Genomic DNA, 22,944 nt, shown 5'->3' with positions numbered 1-22,944 from the left:
CTAAGCAGATCAACTTACCTTGCGTCCAGCTGCAGCCGTGTTTTTACTAGCCAGATGGGATTGGTGGCCGTGATCGCAGTAAAGCCTAAATAAAATGACACTAAATTATTCTATATTACATCAAACCTAGCCAGTCAGCGATGACAACATGCACTAGTGACTAAAATTCTATAGAGGAAAGAGGATCTAGGTTTAAAGCTAGGGGAAGCATAGCTCAATAATTACAGTAAATTTACTTCTAAGCCCCACCACCCAACTCTAAAAGCCAAAATCTTAAACTGAAGGTTACTGTACATGACTCCAGGAAGGAATACTTGGAAAACTAAATTCAAGAACTTACAAAGGCAATAAAAAAAAAAAAAAAAATTGCATGAAAAGATTATTATATTGCCCTTCTGGTAAAGTTCTTGAGGAATACTATAATCAGTAACAAGGATGGGAAAGTTTTAAAGCAAGGAGGAAAAAAAAAAAAAAAAAAAAAAAAAAGTGACACCATGGTAGCTGATGTTTTAGTAGTGTGAACTAAACCATTTCAACAGGAAATAAAGGAATCCAGGAATAGAGAAATTTGCATAACCAACTTCCTAGATCACTCGTTTTGCCAAGGAAGGTATTAGGAGGACCTCCTTGTCACACGCTGAAGCCTAGAGTCAGTGAGCATGTGCAGTAAGGAGGGAGGCCAGCAGTGTGAATGACCACAAGGAAGTAAGGGGAGTGGTCTGACTGCACATGCTCACACAGAATCCAGTCCTATAGTGTTACTAGGACAGTCCTTTATGTACTACAGCAATTACCTCCCTAGACAGAACTAGGAGATTAGGAATTTGTCCCCAACGATACTATTAACACAATATAATTCATATTTTTACTTTTGCTATTCCTGGAGAACCCCATTTAAGGAGAGTTTGTCACCCCAAAAATGCCAATTAAACCTAAACACTGCACTCCCTGTCCTTCTACAGGTGTCAGTGCAGGGATGAGATGATTAATGCAAGCAAGGCTTACTCTGGGCAAGCAAGTGCTGTCAATTAAGGCAAATAGGTGGAAATGCCAGTAAAAAAAAAAAAAAAAAAAAAAAAAAAAAAGGAGCAGTACAGTGAGGACCCCCAATTTGCAAGTGCAATACATACAATAAAATAATGTTAACTGAAATCTATACAGCGTATTTTTAAAGGGGCCAAGTCCCATATGTAATTGTTCAATTTAAAGACACCAAAAACATGGAGTAAAGCCATACAAAAATTTATTCAGGAAAAATACACATGAAGACAGGAAAAAAAAAAAAAAACTGAGCCCCTCATTACCTTGCCTTTATATGTAGTGTACAGTTTTTACATGTCATCTGAATAAATTGTAATAAATTTTGAAAGGCTTGCTACTTTGTGTTTTTGGTGTTTAAATTGTAATTATGGAGTGCCCACAATACAGTTGGCCTATTTTGAGCCGGTAGGCATCTACATCTACATTGATGGTTTACACAACTATGTATCTGTTCCATTATTGTTTTCATACAATTGTACAAGTAGATTAAGTTTTAGGGGTGACAGACGACCTTTAAAGAGTACTCCCTTCACCAGTCTAGCACTCTCCCATCCAAGCACCATTATATAGCACACATGCTCTATCACCACCAGTACGGCTTTAGGAAAGGCAAAACAAAGGAAAATGTGAGAGATGAAGAAGACTTGCATGTGGTTATTGTCAAAGAAATGGCCTTAAAAATGCAATGTCCAGATCTAGAAATAAAGAGTGCTGCTCATGCAGTGCCAGAGAGGAAGGAGAAAGACTACTATGGCGTGTTCATACACCCAGATATGTTCTCCATTCACACAGAGCTCATGAGGACAGGCTGCAAACCAAATGCTTTGGCCCATGAGATGTTGAAACCATAGCCCGACTATTAAAGAAGAGTGATCGAATGAATACAATCGCACTGACAAACTTAAAATGCTCGACTTCAGCAAGTGTTCTTTTATTCCTGAATCTGCTACAGTAGAAAGTTGTGGTGACTGTTCGCTGTTCGAAGTGTTGAACAAGCCCCAGTACTAACGGAACCCTAAAGTTGCAGAATTTCCTTTTTTTATCTTGCAAGCACAATCTTTCCCAATCTCAATATCCAAAGTGAATGTGAAACAAAAGTTAAAACACTCTGTACATTGATTCTTTGTGTAGGTATTTACTGCGGATGCCAGCCTTTCCAAAATACAGTGATGTCAACAGTTTGAAAAATCCACAGCTTAAGGGTATGTGCACAAGGTGCAGATTCTGCTGCAGATCCTCAAGCAGATTACAGTACAATGTTATCCAATGGCTTTTAAAAACAGCAGTGCACATGCTGCGGATGTTTCCCACACGGATTTGCTGCGGTTTTAAATCCGCAGCATGTCAATTCTTTCTGTGGATTCCTCTGACACCTGTTCCATTGTTCATGTGTCAAAACGCAGGGGGAATCTGCAGGTCATTTTACCTGCAAATCCGCTCGGAAAAACCCACATTGTGTGCACGCACCCTAAGCAAGTAATACATGAAGATCGTTTCAGATCCTTTATAGGCCATACAGATTTTTTTGTCCCTGTCATGGATGTGTGAACATATCGATTTGTCCAGGAATGACCCACAGGTGTTCTCTATGGGATATCCAGATATCAAGACTGGTTTGTGGCGTGTGAAATGAAGTTGAGGGAGAGAATAGCAGAGGTCTATCATGTTTTTGTTTTTCTAAAAAGGTGTACACATCAGTATTGAGGGAGATGGAAACAAGTTTTTAGAAACTCTTGTTTGTGTGAAGTTTAGTTTTCCTAAGCAGTCCATGCTCAGTCTTAAAACTGAACATAAAAACAGCAAAGTAATAGATGCTCTTTATTCATTTTGATGTGTAACAAAAAAAACCAAAACAAAAAATGCATATACAGAGCAAGGGCTTGTTCACATGACCATTTTCAGCCCTAGTGCTGTCTGGGGCAGTGCGGATGAATTCTCAGTGACTGAATCTGCAGGTGGAGAAAAATGTTTGGATGCCATACAGAGGCAATTCTTGAAACAGGAAACTGTACATGGTCCTGTAAAGAATTGCTGCTGTAAGAGTGGATTGCATTTGAAGTTTAAAAAAAAAAAAAAAAAAAAAAAAACACCCACAAAAAAAAAAAAAAAAGCTGTTCTTGATGAAGCCGACTTTCATACATGCTCATGTCAACCGACCCTTGGTTTGTCAAGATGGATGCTGCACCCATTCTCCGCAGGTGCCGACCTTCTGTCCTTTTTATCAGCAGCAGAGATGGGCAGTACAAGATGCAAAATATAATTTATGCAATAAAAGCCAATTTATTCCAGCAGCTGAGACTGCCCCAAATGACCTGTGAGATTACAACATTGTGTTTGCTTTACCATGTTGTCGGATGCTTATTCATGGTCAGAAAGTTACACAATGAGTGTCATGTAATGCTGGGACAAGATAATACATTTGCGATTTGGCTCAGTTTCCAGTGGGACTGTGCCCAGAACACACAAATATTGTCTAGATAATGTCCAAAGTTGGCAGGCGGACCAAGGATGCCACTGTGCACGATCTGCAAATAAAGCTCTGGCCAATATGAAGCTGTAATAACCCATGTAACAAATTTACTGATACACTCCCACATACAGGAGTATTTAAGAGACTTAATAGGATTTATATTTGTTGTATAGTTTACTTTAGACTGAATCTGATGATCATTTGTTTAATCTCCAGGCCAAAGAGATTACACTGCATATTAATACACTTCCCAGGCAAATGTTAATCTGCAGTACATGCAGTGTCTGCACATTGAAGTAGATGAAATGGCTGCAAAAAAAGGGACATGACAGCTCTTTAATTTACTCCCCAAAATATATATTTTAGAAATAGGAGTTTGGCTTTTAAGTGTACGGCCAGCCCCATGAATTTTCTTCCACTACCATTCTTATACAAAAGGAATGTCCATTCAATAAAGTTTGAAGAGCTTAAATAGGTGGCCCACCCGTAGGATAGGCTTTCAGTGTTTGAGGGGGTAGCAAAAGCGGAGTGTCACAGAGTGTGCTCTTCTGATTAGTCAGTATTCTGTGGGTTAGACGCCACTGGTTGTCTATTGCTATGGGCCAACATCTGTACGGGCACAAAAACATAAGGTTTGACAAGTTAGTGAATGGGTAACAAAACTAAGTCTAGAGATAATTCATGTCGGTGTAATACAGATATCACACTTCAATGAATGCGACTTGCAAGAGGAAGGCATACAGACCCATGAGCCGATGAATACATAAGCGCACACACACACATCTCACCTATATAATACACTTTTGGCTACATTCATAACTCTGTATTTAACATTTTTTCAGAGCTTTTTCTTTGTTCCCCATAAAAAAAAGGCAATTACAATTCCAATGTACTGTTCTTACTCTTTTGGCTGCAGATAGAAGCTGGGTCAAGTACTCACGAGGGTTAACTTAGTCCATATTTCCGCAGGACGAGACCTGCAGGAGGCGAGCATGAGATGACACAATCTCGCGCCTTTCACAGTGGGAAATGTACAGTTAACGCCTAAAATAGACACAGGCTTTTCTGTATCGCAACAACAAGCAGTGGTCCACAACATTGCGTACCAATGAAACCCACGGAGGGGGATTTCACAAAGTATATATAGACTTGCAGAATGGGGAAAAGAAAAAAAAAAAAAAAAGTGGAGAAATAAGATAAAGGCTGAAAATAAGAAGGGTTTATAAATGAAACAAAAAAAAAAAAAAAAAAAAAAAAAAAAAGACGGGAGAATCAATAGGAACTTTAGACATTTGGCATGAACTGTAGATTAATGTATGGAAACATTATAACAGTCAGAATTTTGAAGGGAATCTGTCACCCTATTTTTTGCCTATCAGCTGCACACTGCGGAAGAGGTCCATCACCTGCGCATTGCAGTACTATGCTCTGCCCTCAAAAGGGCAGAGCAGTGCGCCGGAGCCACGACGGGCAGGTATGAAGAGGAAGTCATCGCTGCAAGATGGGAGGAGCTGGACCAGACTGAAACTCCCTCCGAACCCAGACCGCCCCTGGGTGAGTAAAATCTAACTGCTTTTTCTTCTTTCAGGGTACATCAGGGGCTTATCTACAGCATTACAGAATGCAGTAGATAAGCCTTTGATTGTGGTGGCCGCAGCTGATGGGCAAAAAAAAAAACAAAAAAAAAAAAAACAAAGGAAAAAACCACCACACACTTGTCATATTAGTGACTTCGACCAACGGCTGACACAGAGGGGCAGAAATGCTCAGACTTCTCCCTATAGCCTTTTTTGGAGTGGTGCACCTCTAGCTCTGCTCTCCTGGAAAAGCTGATCATAAATGAAGTGCACAGATCTCAGCCGAGTACTTCTGCCCCTTATATGCTTATATGCATCCAGAACAAATTAAAAAGTTGTCTGTGAAATACTTACCCTTAAAGGTTTGGATGGTACTAAATATGGATTGGAAATGTATGGTATATTTTTTTTCAGATTGTGGCAGGTACAGGTTCAACAGCCAGAAAACCCTCACCCATGGGTTGAGACTGGTATACCACAACCTGTATTATATAGTGTCTGGTAAAAAGCCGTTCTTAAGATGGAAGGGGGCCATTGATCAATGTTTAGTCTCAAACAACAACAACAAAAAAAAAAAAAAAAAAAAACCCCACACACTACACTGAACATCAAAAACTCCTAAAAGTAATTTTATCCCTGTAAAAACTGAGGATGGGCAAACCTGTACTTAGGGTTTGGAATAACCAAACTTTACTAAATCTTTCCCTAACAAACAGTGAGTGGGAGGACTATTATAAGCTGTGAGCTTGTATATCTGCACAAGTTAAATCAACTGGGTCAAAAATGAAGACGATAAAGAAATGTACACTAATGGCTAACAGAAGGGCAAATTATACAACATGCAATGGATAAGTGAGGGAATGGCCAATTGTCAGTTTATCAGATAACTGAAGTCATTAGGCCAAGATGGTTTTACACATTAATGTAAATTTTATTCTTCCTGATTACATATCGATTTAGAACAGGCTACAATCAAGGGTCAAGTAGACAAGATCAATATGGAGCCGAGTTATTTGGACACTTGAAATCTATTGCACACACTGAAGTCTCAGTGGTAAAATAGAAAGTGTAAGCTACAAGAGGGAATTCGATGAATGAGGCCCTGGTGGTGACTCGCAATTAGTGTAAGCCTTCCCGATTCTCACTTCATGGCCGTTTTCAGAGCCATTATACAGCTATGCATTTTATGGACTGTACAGTTCCTGTCAGAATAAAGCAGGAGAGTAAGTTACTTCGTTCTTTGGAATCTTTGCCAACCAATGAATTCTCATCCGCTCATACGTTCTGAGTGGTTGAGTATTCGGCGCATATCTAGCCGAGGATTGTTTTGCAATTCCTACAACAGGCCTGCACAACACGGTCTGGTAAATGAAGGTTTGAGGCCCTTGTAGATACTGGCTCACAATTGTACTCCAGTTTATTCATGTCTTGCAAATGCAAATTCATTTGACCACTTGAGAGGACAGGGGCACAAAAGAACTCAGTGTAGGGGACAATGAGGTCACTAGAGACACCGAGGAATCAGCAGACATGGCAGGGAACGGCAAGCGGCACCATGAAGAAGGAGTGTACAGACTACTATAAGGGTATGTACACTGGGCGTTTTTTGCTGTTTATGCCAATTTTCAGCTGCTTTTTACAGTACCAGCAAAGCCTATGAGATTTCAGAAATCTCATGCACAGACATTGTTTTTGTAATCAGGATTTTGTGCTTTGCTGCTTTTTTGGACATAGAGCAAGTCACTTTCAGCGTTTGGGTGTTGAAAAAACGCTTTAAAAACCCAGGTATCATTACTTGCAGCTTTTTTCTGCAGAAAAGTCATGGACAAAGACACAAGTTAGACCAAGAAACTGCACCTAAACCTGCATTTTTGCCGCAGCTTTTCTCTCCTGCCAAGAAATCAGGTTGAGCTGCAGAGAAAAAAAAAAACAAACAAACAAAAAAAAAAAAAACCACAGCAAAGACGCCCAGTGAGAACATACCCCAAGGGGGTTACTGATGAGATGGAACAGCATGAGGGAAAATATGAGTTGGGAGTGTGGAACAGTATGGAGAGGTTGGCGTACTCTGAAGGCCACACTTCGTGATAGACAGTGTAGCAGTTTTCATAAGGGAGTACTGTGATTGTTAATTTATAAAAAAAGGGAAGTTGACAGTGGGGAGGCAATGTTTTGTAAGGATGATCATATGAGGGTCGCTTTATGAACCATGACTGACAATTATATATTGTGGGGCATAACAAAAGGTAACATTTTTATTTGGGCACAAGGATATTTTTAAAGGGCGACATGTCGGGATGTGCTGCAGAAGATGGAAGTCTGCAAGCTCATGGAAACTTGTGTTGTAATTCCTGTAAGGGAATGTGCACACGTTGCAAATTACCTTGTGGATTTTTCTGCATGGATTTGGCTAAATCCGCAGGTAAGATGACCTGCGTTTTACCTGCGGATTTAGTGCAGATTAGCCTGTGGATTTCCCCTGCAGATTCCTATAACAGAGCAGGTGTCAAAAAACACAGATCCGCACAAAAGAATTAACGTGCTGCAGATTTAAATACACATGGAAAAATCCGCAGCATGTGCACTACGTTTTTAATTTCTCATAGACTTTTATGGTACTGTACAACGCAGCAGAATCTGCTGCGATCCGCAGGGCCAAGCCTGCTGCGGATTGCAGTAGAATCCGCAACGTGTGCACAGACCCCAAGAGCCAGTGTCTGATTGGTAACAACTCTCAGTATCTCCTTACCATTGTTAATTTGGGAGCATCAGGTTCATGTGATATACAAATGTATATGGGGCAGACTTAATGCTAAACTGCAGCAATCAATTGCAATGTACTGACTGTGGTTCTGGTGCTGTATTCAAACACTCTGTACCCCTGACTTAGACAATAGATTAGATAAAGAGCCCGAGTGGCCACAAAATAGCCTTTTAAGCTAACTGAATGTCTGGTTGTAAGAATTATACACGTCAGTACATATTGCTTTAAAGAATTTAGCTCTGCTCTGAGGGCAGTTAGAGGCCCACTAACAAATCCAGCTTTAATCACCCATCAGTCCCCATGAGTAGAGGGCTAGCCAAAAGGAACTCATCAGCTTGCACTATACGAATATCTGAAGAGGTCACAATACAATTATGACATTTAGTTAAGTACAGTGTTTTCATAAAGCTAATATAACAAAGTTGTATTAAGCATCAGTCAGGCTTTCCATACAAAATATTGGATACAATGGAAAGATAGAGAGAGTATATATTATATATTATATTTTTTTCCCCCTCATTGTAGATTTGGATAGCAGTAAAGCATATGCTTGTACAACTTCTCACTGAACCAAAGTTCCCATTGGGGATGTTCATCACCTAAAAGCAAAGTTATAGGATGTGTTGGCACTTAATTGGAGAGGAGTGTTACTAACTGCACGGAGAACTCAGAAATTTGCAAACAATGCATCAAGTCAAGCTCATGTTCTATCATGTGAGAAGGTGGTGTACAGATCATGTAAATATGTAATAAATGACATCTGGAATTGTGAATGGGCGAGACAACCAATTGATCAAATCCCTAAAATACTGTAATAGCATTTTCCTTAATCCTAACATGTAAATGTAGCCAACAGGGAATTTTAAACATCAGTAATGTTAGTGTCAGACTAGTACTGGAGCAAAAGCCAAGTGTAGAATATCCAAAGAGTGGAAATAAAGACTCAGACTAATTTCTATCACTGGCCTTACATCTGGCTAGACCTACTTGGTCATCATAAGTCCGGATACATACCTGCTGCCCCAGCAGAGAACATGTGCACCTGTGCGGAATCGTTCCCAAATACTTGGCTCAGTCTTTCCTTGCAGCTTGAGTAAGCTGCAAAATAGATGGCCCTGCATATATAAACAAAATTAGTTAAAGCTAGCTACATGACTAGTACATCATTCGAGCATTTGCATAAGCTTTATAGCTGTCTGACAAATACCACTAACACATACAGTTTGCCAGCCATCCTGCCAATAAACAAGCGCTACTATGACTAACCTATAAACATTACTTTTGCTTTTTACATGCAGACATTCTGGACCTGGGTATATTCCTGTAGCCGACAGGTTTACAATAAGACTATTCTGTGGCACTGAAAGCTTTTGCTATATTTAGACAAAAGTTATTTAGAGCAAAGTTGTGTTAGTAAGGTCAGCGTAGCGCTCTGCTCACATTGTGCTCTGCAGTAAAGCCCAACATGAAACATTGCAAAAATCCTGGTCATTTTTACACCCAAGACATTTTAACCAATTCATAAGCGTACAGTACCTGGAGGGCGCCACCCCCACTAGGTTAGGGCCCAGGCCTCGAAATAGGGAACGAGGACCCTCATTCTGCAGAATCATCCTGCAAATCCAGACAGAGTGCAAGTTAGATATCCAAAGCTTTAAAATCCACCCAATGCCCATCTATAAAGGGCTGACACATGACCCATAATTTAGCCATTTCACATGCATAAGGATTCATGGAAAGCTACTGGGCAGCATCAATATACTAGATCTGTATAGCTACTCCATTTTATGCTGCCAGGATTACCAATGGTAAGAGACTGTCCCAATGGCTTCTTTCCCCTCTTTAGGCACTTCTTTTTGTGAGCAAGATTCCTCTAGAAGTTGGGACGGAGAGGGAGGAGCAGAGATGAGACTTCTGATGTACGATATAAGCCATTTATATAATTTCCTTGTAATGAATTCATTTCCTGTTCTGTCCAGATGTCACTATCCCAGAATTCCAAGCGGAGGAAGTTCACCGACCGCCATATTGGGACACCCAAGTGAGGGGCATCTCAATATGGAAACTGTTGGTACCAACCTACTGCGCTGTACCACCACTCACACACAGACTTTTGCGTGGTAACACCAGCGGAAGTCACTGCACGAGTTCTACGTAGTGAATCATTCGGCTGATCCTGGTGGCAGATGCGTGACGTGTCTACAGGCAGAGGAAGCTGGTCACATTAAAGGGGTTTTCCCACAAGCGAAAGTTCATTTTAAAAATGGTGTATTGACAGTGTACAGAGCATACCACATCTCCTGGGCAGGGGAGGAAGCAAAAGACAATACTGACATTACAGCAGGAGATCACAGAGGATTCATTTTGTGAGGTAAAATATTTCACTGACTGTTTTTAAACAATATTTACCTCACAAAATGAATCCTCTGTGATCTCCTGCTGTAATGTCAGTATTGTATTTTGCTTCCTCCCCTGCCCAGGAGATGTGGCATGTTCTGTACATAGTCAGACACAGGGGTGAGAGCACAGAGGGAGGCAGCTCAAATGTGACAGCACATGAGGGAAGAACACAGCACAGGAAGGAGAGACAGACAGCAAACAAGGGGGATAGAACATGGGGTAGACAGGTCAAAGAAGAGCACAGACGTGAGAAGTCAGCACATGGGGAAAGTGTGTGTGTGATTCTCAACGCTGCAAAGCCTGCCCCCATCATGACACTGCCCTCCCAATGCAATACCATCACACCTCCCTCTAGTTTTCTTGTATTTGGTTAAGGGGGGGGGGGGGGGGGGAACAATGAACGAAAGCAGACATGGCAGAACCATCTGCCTTGACAATCTATTGAGGGGTGTGGGGAAGGGAGACAGTTGGCAAGCCCCCTATACACATTAGGCTCAGCATAACCAGGAGATATTGTTGCTCCTAGCTTGGCTTGAATGGCACTCTTACAGCAGCTCCCATGAAGCTGTATTACACTTGAAGTGTGTTTGTTTAACAAGAGAAGGTGGCATTTCTACTATCACCTGAAAGTATGCCCGATTCCAAGGTCCTGGGGTAGATAAGATCATTACAGTAGCATCTTACCCCTTTTTCCTTATTAGGCTGAATGCTGCCCAAGCAGAGAGCGTATTTATGGTGGAATCCGTAGAAAGATCTGTCAGACAAGAGCTACAACAGGCCGGACATTATGATTCATGGAAGCTATGACTTTCCCCCCCCTTTATGTCACGCTGTCAGCCATGCATCGGGTACCTCACCACTCCACAATTACGACTAGATGTGAGATTTCGGGAAGTTCCTCATTATATAAATAACTAATGGCCCATGTGCTTGGCTGTGTAGGATGCCCATATGCTGCATTAGATATGAGGAAGTGGGTTGGGGCTGGGAAGTGAACATAACAATGACTGCTCAGAGCAATTGTATATCCATGCAAAAAGTTTAAGAGACCCAGCCCTAGAGTCAATTTCTACCCTCCAGAAATCAGAGCATGTTGGACGAAGTAATGAGATCTTCTCTAATTGTCCCAATATTATTGATAAGACGTACATAGCCTCCATCAGAACCTTGCAAACCTGCGTGATTAAGCCTTATTAGGTGTTACCAAGATGAGGCCACCGTCATACCATAGGTCCTATAGGGAAGTCAAGTTTGCCATGTATGAACATTACTGAAGAAATGCCAACATTTATTCGTGGCTACTAGAAATTCAGTTTGAGGCAAAACAAGATATATTGTAGGTGGTTCTTGGCATAGAACTGCAGCTCAACCTTTAAATGTTAAATATTCCACTTCTGACCCTCAAACAGCTTCAACTGGTACACGTTATAACCCATACTGGCTTCACTGATTTATCAAAACAGATTCTGAAGCAATCAGTGTGAGCTGATAAGTTAGAGAGTTGGAAGGTTAGTTTTTGTTCACTGGATTGGTTTTCTAAAGGATGATTACTGGACAATGTGAACTGAGCCGAACACAACAACAAGTCCAGGTGACGTCAGCAGGATATCACGCAAACACATCTACTCCATATGATCGCCATTCAGCCTGCACCACTTTCACACATCCTCATTCTCTGATGTCCAATCAGGCAGAAAGGCAAACAAATTAGTGACCAAACCAAAAACATTCACAGGCGATTTAACTATATGGGTCAATATTATAAATGAGAACCAGTTTAAAGTGGTTCATTATTCAGGATCTCAGGAAATCATCTTTTGCCTCCTCAGCCAGCAGGAAATTAGAGGGACTCAGTTTGACCTCTGCTGACAAATCTGTGCTTGGTGCTTTACGGTGGGGCCCATCCAACTGTTTTTAATTCACACATGTGCATAAATATGGAGGGGGGGGGGGGGGGAGAAAATTAGACAACCCTACAAGCTAACCCAAGAAAAGGTTAAAAAATATGTATAAAGCACAGGATACATATAGAGTACAAGTGCACAGTCATGCTTACACATATGAACATGTTAAAGCAGTCAATTAGAATATGGCACACCTGGGTGCCAAACTATCAAAAAAACCTGACAGATGAAAAGACCACAAACTTAATCAATGAAGAGGATAAAGCACAAATAACAAGCCATATATGCAGAGACAAGCCAATATGTAGACTTGGATCAGCCATCATAATGTAAGCTCATACAAAACCTGCGTCAATCAAGGAGAGGACCCCACGTGTAAAGTCACAAACAAGTGCAGCTTCCTCAGGGGCAATCGTATAAAGCACCAAGTGCCTGTACTTTGTTTAAATACTGATTCTGTACTGACAACCCCTTTAAAAAAGAAAAAAAAAAAAAAAAAAAAAATCTTGTCCAGAAGCATTTTTTTTTTTACCTACAGACAGGCTAATCTGCAGCTACACAGAATTAATAATGACCGTCTGCTTTACTGGAGCAGTGGCTACATGGAGAAAGTGAAGGTTTATCTTCCCTCACCTTCCCTCCCTGACTCACCTTCACTGACTGACTCACCTTCACTGACTGACTCACTCCCTGACCTTCCCTCCCTGACTCACCTTCAGTCATTGGCACAGATCAGGGAGTGGATACAGTCACTATACAGCAAGTGGTGGCAATCACTTCCCAACAGCCTACACATGTACAACAGGCTGTCGGAGTGCCAGGGAATGATAATAGCCATGCTCACAGTATAGTAAGCAGGGACCATAACCACCCCAAGCACACCTTTCTGACTACAATCAAGTGGCTACAGGGAGGAGACAAGTTCACTTTTCTCCCTGTAGCTGCTGCTCCAGTAAGGCAGGATTTGAATGCCAATCTGTTACAGCATTTCTCATTGAAGGAGTTTTCCACTACTCTGACAACCCATTCTCAATCTGTTTGCCCAAAATAAAAGCTCACTTCTGCTCCTCTGGTGATAACTGGCTCTCCTGAGGATTGTGCAACAGTGTTACGTCAAGTGATCCCTGCAACCAGTCAGCAGCTGGCTTCACTTGCCCACCTTCACACAAATCTGGAGGAAGCAGGCTGAAACATGGAACCCAGAAAACATGGCCCTCTAACACATTACTGGAATCAGGCAGCTCTCAGATTATGGATGGATTCTCTTGATCCACTAAAGAATGCTGAACTTACCAGGCTTCTATGAAGGACTCATTGGCACAGAAATAAAGTGGTTGTACAAGCAAATATTGATGACCAATAAGAATAATCACTCCAAAGACATACTGATAGGAAATTTAGTTTGTAAGCCCCAATGGGTACAGTGATGTCTAAAGAGCTGCAGAATAGGATGGTGCTATACAGGCATAAGTCATTCCAACAGCTCAGAGGAGGTCCTCCACCCACTGAATTCCCGCTCTTAGCGCCAGTGGCCACCACATGTACACATTGAATGAAGCTAAACAGCATGTAGCAGTTGCTGTTTTGCGGTACTCAGTACCTCCTATTTGCTAAGAGTAGGTCCCCAATGTTAGCTGCCTGGACAACTTTAAAATACAGGTAGCTAGGCTGGAATTTCCACCAAGTATATTCGCTTTAAGACAGAAGTGTACTTCAATATAGCATTTCATACTTTCTTTGAACAATAATGGAGTCCCATTGGTTGCTGCCAGTTCTGAGCTGATGGCACTTGTAAACACTATGATTTCAAGTGGAAGTAAACATGATGTGTCTTTCATTTGCTGCTCTAAGTTTTATTGTCCAACCACTATGTCTACGGTCCTCAATATTGCCCATTTCTTGGTGTCCTCAATGCTGAGAAATACAGACAGATATATGATATAGCTCCCACAGAGCCATGATTTCTTCATCATTGAGTCTGTCTAGGAAGGCTTTGCACAAGCCTACATCCACTGAAGTTGGTTCTCCAGAATGTTTGGAAGAACCTCCCTCTCGAGTTCCTTCAAAAGAATTGATGCTGTTTTGAAGGCAAAAACAGATTACACCTATTTTTATTTTAGATTTCTCTTTTGCTCATTCATTTTGCCAATTTACTGAAATAAACTGCGAACACTTCTATTTTTGGAAGCATTCTTTGCCATTTTTTTTCCCCACACCTGCATAAAATGTTTGCACAGTGCTGTATATTGTTGCCAATCCCTTCCAATAATAATCATCATGTTTAGTAGAACATACTCAATAGTTATTAGTGTTAGTCATGGAATATAATAATCTAAAACTGAACCAAGTAAGCAAAACTTGAGCAGATCTAATTACAGTGGGGAAGAGTTCTCTTATCTAAAGTAATACAAGTGACAAGATTAGTAGTAGTCCCAAGGCTGCCTATTGAGTGGCATCTCTCAGATTCCAGAAGCCCGGTGTGTTGGTGCACATTAACCTCTTAGGACAGTTTCACACTGCGTTCTTCTCCACGTTCAGTGGTCCCATCTGGGATTATATCTGATCACCATGCAAAATGAGATCCAGGCGTACGTGCCGATGAGACCATTGAGTATGCTGGAGTCATTTGTGCTTTGTCTTGCATCATGTTATGCCTACAGGAAGTGGACACCCTCACGCCATCTACAATGACCTGTCGGTGAATACTCCTGAAATCCATTTTCTGCTTTAAGCCCCCACAAGACTAATGAACGTGGTGAAGGACAGTCTGAAAGCACTCTTGCCTGCCGCTGAATGATTATGTATTCTACAGCTTTGGGCAGTTCACTTTGAACCTCTGTTTATTAACCAGCTCTCAGTTGACTTCTTTACTAGTCTGCTGGTACTAGTGGCAATGCAAAGCCTTGTAATCCACTGTCACTATACACCAGGGGTAACTGGGAAGACCAGATATCACAACTACATCAGCACCGTTGGCATCTAGACACTGTGGACAATGTGGCTGCTAAACCTAGGTGGTCAGTCATGGCTACACGCATGTTAGGATGGGGTCCAACAAAGGCCCCATGGCCAGTCATTACCTTTCATACATCTGTGACATGGTCTCTAGGTACCTACCCACACGCAACCTTCGATCATCTCAAGATCTCCTTCTCTCTTCTTCCCACAACCGCATACAAGACTTCTCCCATGCTTCCTCTATACTCTGGAACTCTCTGCCACAACACAGACTCTCACCATCAACGGAAACCTTCAAGAAGAACCTGACGACCCACCTGATCTGACAAGCCTACAGCCTGCAATGATCCTCGGTCTAGTGAACCACCGCATGACCTGCTGTACCCTCTCCTACTGTATCCTCACCCATCCCTGTAGACTGAGCCCTCACGGGCAGGGTCCCCTCTCCTTATGTACTTGTGTTACACATGTTTATTATACTTATCTATATTTCCCCTTTTCACATGTAAAGGGCCATGGAATAAATGGCGCTATATAAATGCATAATAAATAATAATAATAATAATAATAATAATAATAATAATAATACTACTTGAGACAGTGCAGTGGTCCTGGAGACACTCTTGCCACTCTATTGACGCCGGCGCCATCTACGGTGTTGAGATGAACTCCAGAGATGTAGAAAGTCAATGATGAGGATTGTAGTCTTGTTTTCACAACTTCTAATGGGCACGTCAGTATGGCACCAACAGTGCCCCCACATCTGTAAAGGGAAGTCAGAAAGGAAAACAGATTTAAGAAATGTAAAATTCAACCCTGCATGTTCTGCTGATGTAGTCATAACCATCGCTTCTTCCCACGTACCGCTGAGCATTAGGGATGATGGGGGGGGAAAAAAAAAAAAAAAAAAAAGCTTCCTGGGAAGGAGTCCAGTTTTTAGTCAGGAATTTTCTGCATACGTGGGGACGTAGCCTCACAGTAAGAAGACCAATAGTGAAACCTCATATTCTTTAGTTCTAAAGGGGGTGATTGCTCAGTGGAGTCCTAACAGAACGGCACATATTAGGAATAAAAGCTGCATGGATGAATGGCTAATGAAACAAGTGAGAACTCTGATGTGTACCGGCTCAGAACTCGATTTACGGAACCTGTTACTAGGGGAGAGAGAAAAAAAAAAAAACAAAAAAAAAAAAACATTAACCCGAAGGTTAATGGAATGACCAACCTGCTCAGAGTCCACACTTAACCAAGTGCTGCAGGGAGAAAGTGAACTTGATTTCCCCCCCCCAGCAGCATTCTGGTTTTGGTCATGGGGCTGAAAGTTCATTTTCTCCTGGCAGTGGAGCTCTCAGTCCTGGGCATGTTAATGCCATTAACAGCATTTTTTCTGGTGATGGGTTCCCTTAACCCCTTACCTACAATGGACGTAATATTCCGTCCATGTGACCCTGGACCTAATTACCATGGACGGAATATTACGTCCCAGCGATCAGCGGCGCCCACGTGGTGAGCGCCGCTGATCGCGGCCGGGTGTCAGCTGATTATCACAGCTGACACCCGGCACAATGTGTCAGGGGCGGTCACGGACCGCCCCCGACACGTTAACCCCTTGCACACCGCGATCGCGGTGTACCGGGGGTTAAAGGGAAGCATCGGCAGGGAGGGGGCTCCCTCCGTGCTTCCCTGAGCCCCCCACGGCAGCGCAATGTGCAGCGCTGCTGCAGGGGTCTCTTTCCCTACAGGCCCCCGGATCCAAGATGGCGACGGGGGCCTTCCGGGGCCTGTAGGGAGCGGACTTCCTCACTGCCTGCAAAGCGTAGGCATGAGGAAGTCTGCAAAACTGCCTGTGACAGATTTCTGATCTGTCACAGTGATCTGGGACAAGGTAATAAAGAAAAAAAAAAAAAAAAAAAAAAAAAAAAAAACACACAATAAAAGTACACATCGCAGCGTCCGTAGCGACCCGCCCTATAAAACTGTCCCATTAGTTAACCCCTTTAGCGAACCCCTTAAAAAACGAAGCAAAAAATAATGATTTATTATCATACCACCGAACAAAAAGTGCAATAACGCGCGATCAAAAAGACGCATATAAATATCCATGGTACCGCTGAAAACGTCATCTTGTCCCGCAAAAACCAAGCCGCCATACAGAGTCATCCGCAAAAAAATAAAAAAAAAGTTATAGCTCGCAGAATAAAGCGATACAAAAATTTATATAAAATTGTTTTCATTGCAAAAAAAAACAACAAAACATTAAAAAACGACCTAAATGAGGCATCGCTGTAACCGTACTGACCCGAAGAATAAAAACGCTTTATCAATTTTACCGCACGCGGAACGGTGTAAACGCACTCCCCCAAAAGAAATTCATGAAACGCTGGTTTTTGTTCATTCTGAGTCCCAAAAATCGGAGTAAAAAGCGATCAAAAAATGTCACGTGCCCGAAAATGGTACCAATGAAAACGTCAACTCATCCCGCAAAAAATAAGACCTCACATGACTCGGTGGGTCAAAATACGGAAAAATTATAGCTATCAATATGTGGTGATGCAAAAACTATTTTTACAATAAAAAGCGTCTTTTAGCGTTTGACAGCCGCCAACCATAAAAACCGCCATAAATAGTAAATCAAACCCCCCGTTATCACCCCCTTAGTTAGGGAAAAATAATAAAAACTAAAAGAAAATGTATTTATTTCCATTTTCCCACTAGGGTTAGGGGTGTGTTGGGGTTAGAGTTGGAGTTATAATTGGGGGGTTTCCACTGTTTGGGCACATCAGGTGCTCTCCAAAGGCAACATGGCGTCTGATCTCAATTCCAGCCAATTCTGCGTTGAAAAAGTCAAATGGTGCTCCTTCCCTTCCAAGCTCTGCCATGCGCCCAAACAGTGTTTTACCCCCACATATGGGGCATCAGCCTACTCAGGACAAATTACAAAACAACTTTTGGGGTCCAATTTCTCCTGTTACCCTTAGGAAAATAAAAAATTGGTGGCAAAAATATCATTTTTGCTGAAAAAAAAAAAATGATTTTTTTATTTTCACGCCCGGGCATTATAAACTTCTGTGAAGCCCTTGGGGGTTCAAAGTGCTCACCACACATCTAGATAAGTTCCTTGAGGGGGTCTAGATTCCAAAATGGTGTCATTTGTTGGGGGTTTCCACTGTTTTGGTACATCAGGGGTTTTCCAATCGCGACATGGTGTCCGATCTCAATTCTAGCCAAAAAACGTCAAATGGCGCTGCTTCCCTTCCGAGCTCTGCTATGCGCCCAAATAGTCATTTACACCCACATATGGGGTATCAGCGTACTCAGGACAAATTGCATAACAACTTTTAGGGTCCTGCTACCCTTGGAAAAATAAAAATTGGGGGTGAAAAGATCATTTTTGCGGAAAAAATATGATTTTTTATTTGTACCGCTGTACGTTATAAACTTCTGTGAAGCCCTTGTAGGTTCAAAGTTCTCACCACATATCTAGATATGTTCCTTGGGGGGGGTCCACTGTTTAGGTACATCAGGGGCTCGCCAAAGGCGACATGGCGTCCGATCTGAATTCCAGCCAATTTTGCATTGAAAAAGTCAAAACGGCACTCCTTCCCTACTGAGCTCTGTCATGCGCCGAAACAGTGGTTCCCCCCACATATCAGGTATCAGCGTACTCAGGACAAACTGCACAATAACTTTTGCAGTCCAATTTCTCCTGTTACCCTTGGTAAAATAGAGAAAATTAAACCTGAAGTATTTTTTTGTGAATAAAAAAAAAAAAAAAAAGTTAAATGTTCATTTTTTTTTTTTTTTAAATATTATTCAAAAAAATTCCTGTGACACACCTAAAGGGTTAATAAACTTCTTGAATGTGGTTTTAAGCACCTTAAGGGGTGCAGTTTTTAGAATGGTGTCACTTGGGTATTTTCTATCATATAGACCCCTCAAAGTGGCTTCAAATGTGGTCCCTAAAAATAAAATGGTGCTGCAAAAATGAGAAATCGCTGGTCAATTTTTAACCCTTATAACTTCCTAATAAAAAAAAAATTTTGGTTCCAAAATTGTGCTGATGTAAACTAAACATGTGGGAAAGGTTATTTATTAAGTTTGTGTGCCGTATCGCTGTGATTTAAGGGCATAAAAATTCAAAGTTGGAAAATTGCGAAATTTTCGCCAAATTTCCATTTTTTTCACAAATAAACGCAAGTTATTTGAGTGCAATTTTACCAGTAACATGAAGTACAATATGTCAGGAGAAAACAGTGTCAGAATCACCGGGATCCATGGAAGCGTTTCAGAGCTATGACCTCATAAAGGGACAGTGGTCAGAATTGTAAAAATTGGCCAGGGAGTTAACGTGCAAACCACCCTTGGTAGTGAAGGGGTTAAAAGGCACAAATGATTCTAGTGGAAGGGAAAGGGGAACCACTGATGGCCATGTGTATTCAATGCTTTGGCAAAGAATCAAAACACCATTGTAAAATGAGATCCTAGCAGAACACAGTTGCAGAGCAGGATTATTTTTCATTTTGTTGTATCATTTGTTTTTATACTTCAGTTTTAAATTTTACGAGACCAAATATAGTGTCCCAAGTCATGTTTTGCAATATTCTCTAAAAATGAGATGTAATATGGAATCTAAATTTCTGACGAGTGATTTGTACAGAGGGAGAATTATGTTTTCATCTCGTGTCCACAGATCTTCTAATGCATCCCATGACCCTATTTGCTTTGGTGGCAGCTGCCTGACACTGGGCACTCCAATTTAGCTTCTTATTGACTAAGATGGCCAAGTCTTTTTCCATGTCTGATTTCCCCAGCAGTTTCCCCATTTAGTAAGTAATTATAGCATCTGTTTCTCCTTCCCATGTGCATAACCTTACACTTAACTGTGTTAAACCTCATTTGCCATTTTTCAGCCCAATTCTCCAATTTACTCAAATCTGTCTGTAGTTGCAAACTGTCCTCCTTTGTGTTAACTACCTTACATAGTTTTGTATCATCTGCAAATACTGATATTTCACTGTGTAAGCCATCCATTAGATCAGGGGTGGGGAATCTTTTCTGCCAAGGGACATTTGGAAATTGATAACATCCTTCGGGGGCCGTACAAACTCCGCCCACAAAGTACATCCTGACTGGCACTGGTGTCAAGATGTAATATTTCACTGCATGCCCTTCAATGTTCAGTAGTGAACACTGCATGTCTGCTTACAGAGCAAGAAGAAATTAATGATCTGGTGGCAATCAAAATACAGCTCCCTGTCAAAGCACTGCGGTCCCTGAGAATCTGCCCAGGGGTCGGATAAAAGATCGAGGGCCATAAATGGCCCTGGGGCCTGAGGTTCCCCACCCCTGCACTAGCTCATTAATAAGTATATTAAATAGTAGGGGGCCCAATACAGAACCCTGTGGTACCCCCACTAGTAACCCTGGCCCAATCTGAGTATGCACCATTAATAACAGTTGTGTTAACAGTGGATGTTTTTTCTTCATTAGCATTCTGACAGCAATACTGGAACTTTTATTGCCTTTCGTTTCCCAGCATCTGACATTTATTCAATGGGTTTACGGTCCCACACGGAATGCAGGCATAACAGAGGTTGACTGGCAGGAGGCACAAGGAGCAGCCCCCCCACGTCATGGAATCAGCCTCTGCATTATTGCCTCCACGGACTGATTAGTGATGAGCCCCAAGCTCAGTATTTTTTTGGGGGAAGGGGAGAGGGAGCAAAAACACACTTTGTTAATAAAGGGACATGAGTAATTTCCATCGCATGATCTCCACAATTGGAGGGAGGGAAAACTTTAAATGCATTCAATGGTTCAATGTGGTGAACACTCATGTGGACGAAGTGCCCTCTCCCAAGCAATTGGATGGCAGATCATCCGGTATGAGATGAAGAAACCAACTGACAATGGTGAGTGAAAGCCTGGTAAGGACCGTGAAATTGAATAACAGTGAAGAGAATAAAATTACTTATAAAAATGGTCTTTATTAGATATTTTTGGCTCAACATAAAATAATTAAAATATAACATAAGTGCATGAGGCAATTAAACCATGATGCTCAAATTTGCAAAGAGGTGCAAGAGAATACAAAAGGTTTTAAAAATATATAACAGCAATAATGCTCAAATTTGCAAGAATGTGCAACAGATGCAGAGTGCAGAGAATATGCAAAGGCGTTTGTCAAACAAGAGCACATATTCGGACTAGCCACAATAATGAATGTCACATATGCGCTGCTAACTTAAAGTCTGGGCCAGCCAGTGAGGCCATAGAGGGCTATAATGATGTAAATGTGGCTGAATATCTGCAAGTGCCAGGAGGTGGGAGAAGCATTGTGCCTGTAGAACGCGCCCAGACGCACGAAGTCTCCTTCGTCAGGGGGATGGGACTCTTGTTTGATAGACACAATTTTGCACTTTATATAAACTTTTTGCTGCTAATACATCAGTTTTTCACCTGCGACTGTGTGGTATTGAGATTATTACTTAAGACATTTGTCAGATTCTTCATAATATATTCTCACTATTATAGCGGTTTAATTGCCTCATGCACTAATTTTTATTATATTTTAATTATTTTAGGTTGTTGAGCCAAAAATATCTAATAAAGACCATTTTTATAAGTAATTTTATTCTCCACTTTTATTCAATTTCACTCACCATTGTCAGTTGGTTTCTTAAATTTATTTAAAGTATAGCAGCCATTTAAATATTAACTTTTTCAAAAGGTAAAAGATCAGCAGCAATTCCATCATTTCCAACCATTCCTGTAGAAGTTTTGAAAATAGGTATTAGACCTACCGGTAATGATGTTTCCAGGAGTCCATCCTGACAGCACCATGGAGGACGTCCTCCTCCTCCTTACAGGGACAGGAAAGCACACGAGAGGTTAAAAGGTCATGTCCCACCCCCTCTCCCTCAGTGATTTAACAAGTACCACAAGGTGGATGCTAGTAACAGTTTAATGAAACAATCATATTACAGCATATGACATAACAATACATTGTAGTATAACACAGCCGGGAGGGAACTACCCATGCTGTCAGGATGGACTCCTGGAAACATCATTACCGGTAGGTCTAATACCTATTTTCCAGGACGTCCAACTGACAGCACCATGAAGAGTACCAAAGCACCTCCTCAGGGTGGGATTACCGCCTGGAGAACCTTTCTCCCAAATGCGGTCTGTTGACCAGCTAACACATCAAGCTTGTAGTGCTTGCAGAATGTATTAAGACTGGCCCAGGTTGCTGCTCTACAGATTTGATCCACCGACGCCCCCGCCCGTTCGGCCCATACCGCCCTCGTAGAGTGGGCCTTTATGGAATCTGGCGGGTTGGCGCCTCCAGCTTGGTAGTCGTCCGAGATTACTGAGGTAATCCAACGCGCAATGGACGCCTTAGAGGTCCTCTTCCCCTTATTTCTACCCCCAAAAAGGATGAACAGGTTTGGGTCGATGCGCCAGCTATTGGTGGCCTCTAGGTAGTCTATAACTGCGCGCCTCACGTCCAGCGAGTGAAGACGCTGCTCCTTTTTATTACGGGGATTATCACAGAAAGATGGTAACACTACCTCCTGGCTTAGAATTTTTGGAGAGGCTACCTTTGGGGTAAATGCCGGGTCTAACCTTAAGATTATACGGTCATCTCTTATCTGGAGATATGGGTCCTTAGTGGACAGGGCCTGGATCTCCCCTATTTTGGCCGTGGTAATGGCTACTAGGAAGGCAGTTTTACGAGTGAGCGCAGAGATGGTTAATTTCTCACCGAGGGCGTAGGGGTCTGTACAGAGAAACCGAAGTACCAGGCCCAGGTCCCAAGGCGGGGTG

The 22,944-nt window shown here is 41.8% G+C and overlaps 1 protein-coding gene across 2 annotated transcripts in view; it reads right to left on the bottom strand.

Annotated features, from left to right (window-relative positions):
- The window catches only part of SLC25A36 (solute carrier family 25 member 36), a 45,803-nt gene that overhangs the window by 3,017 nt on the left and 19,842 nt on the right, over positions 1-22,944 (bottom strand). Inside the window, exons 2-5 of one of the 2 annotated variants that reach the window (XM_073581086.1) lie at positions 15,707-15,877; positions 9,389-9,466; positions 8,867-8,967; positions 19-85 (exon numbers count right to left, since the gene is read on the bottom strand). In XM_073581086.1, coding sequence (XP_073437187.1) covers positions 19-85; positions 8,867-8,967; positions 9,389-9,466; positions 15,707-15,877 — 417 coding nt within the window. The remainder of the gene's footprint in view (positions 1-18; positions 86-8,866; positions 8,968-9,388; positions 9,467-15,706; positions 15,878-22,944) is intronic. The other variant, XM_073581087.1, reaches the window with a different exon arrangement.

Source organism: Dendrobates tinctorius, unplaced genomic scaffold (genome assembly GCF_039654945.1).
Source record: "Dendrobates tinctorius isolate UK_male_01 unplaced genomic scaffold, ASM3965494v1 ptg000069l, whole genome shotgun sequence".
In the NCBI taxonomy this organism is placed as follows: Eukaryota; Metazoa; Chordata; class Amphibia; order Anura; family Dendrobatidae; genus Dendrobates; species Dendrobates tinctorius.
Note: the sequence above shows the minus strand (reverse complement) of the source record. Positions and strands in the feature narration are given on the sequence as shown.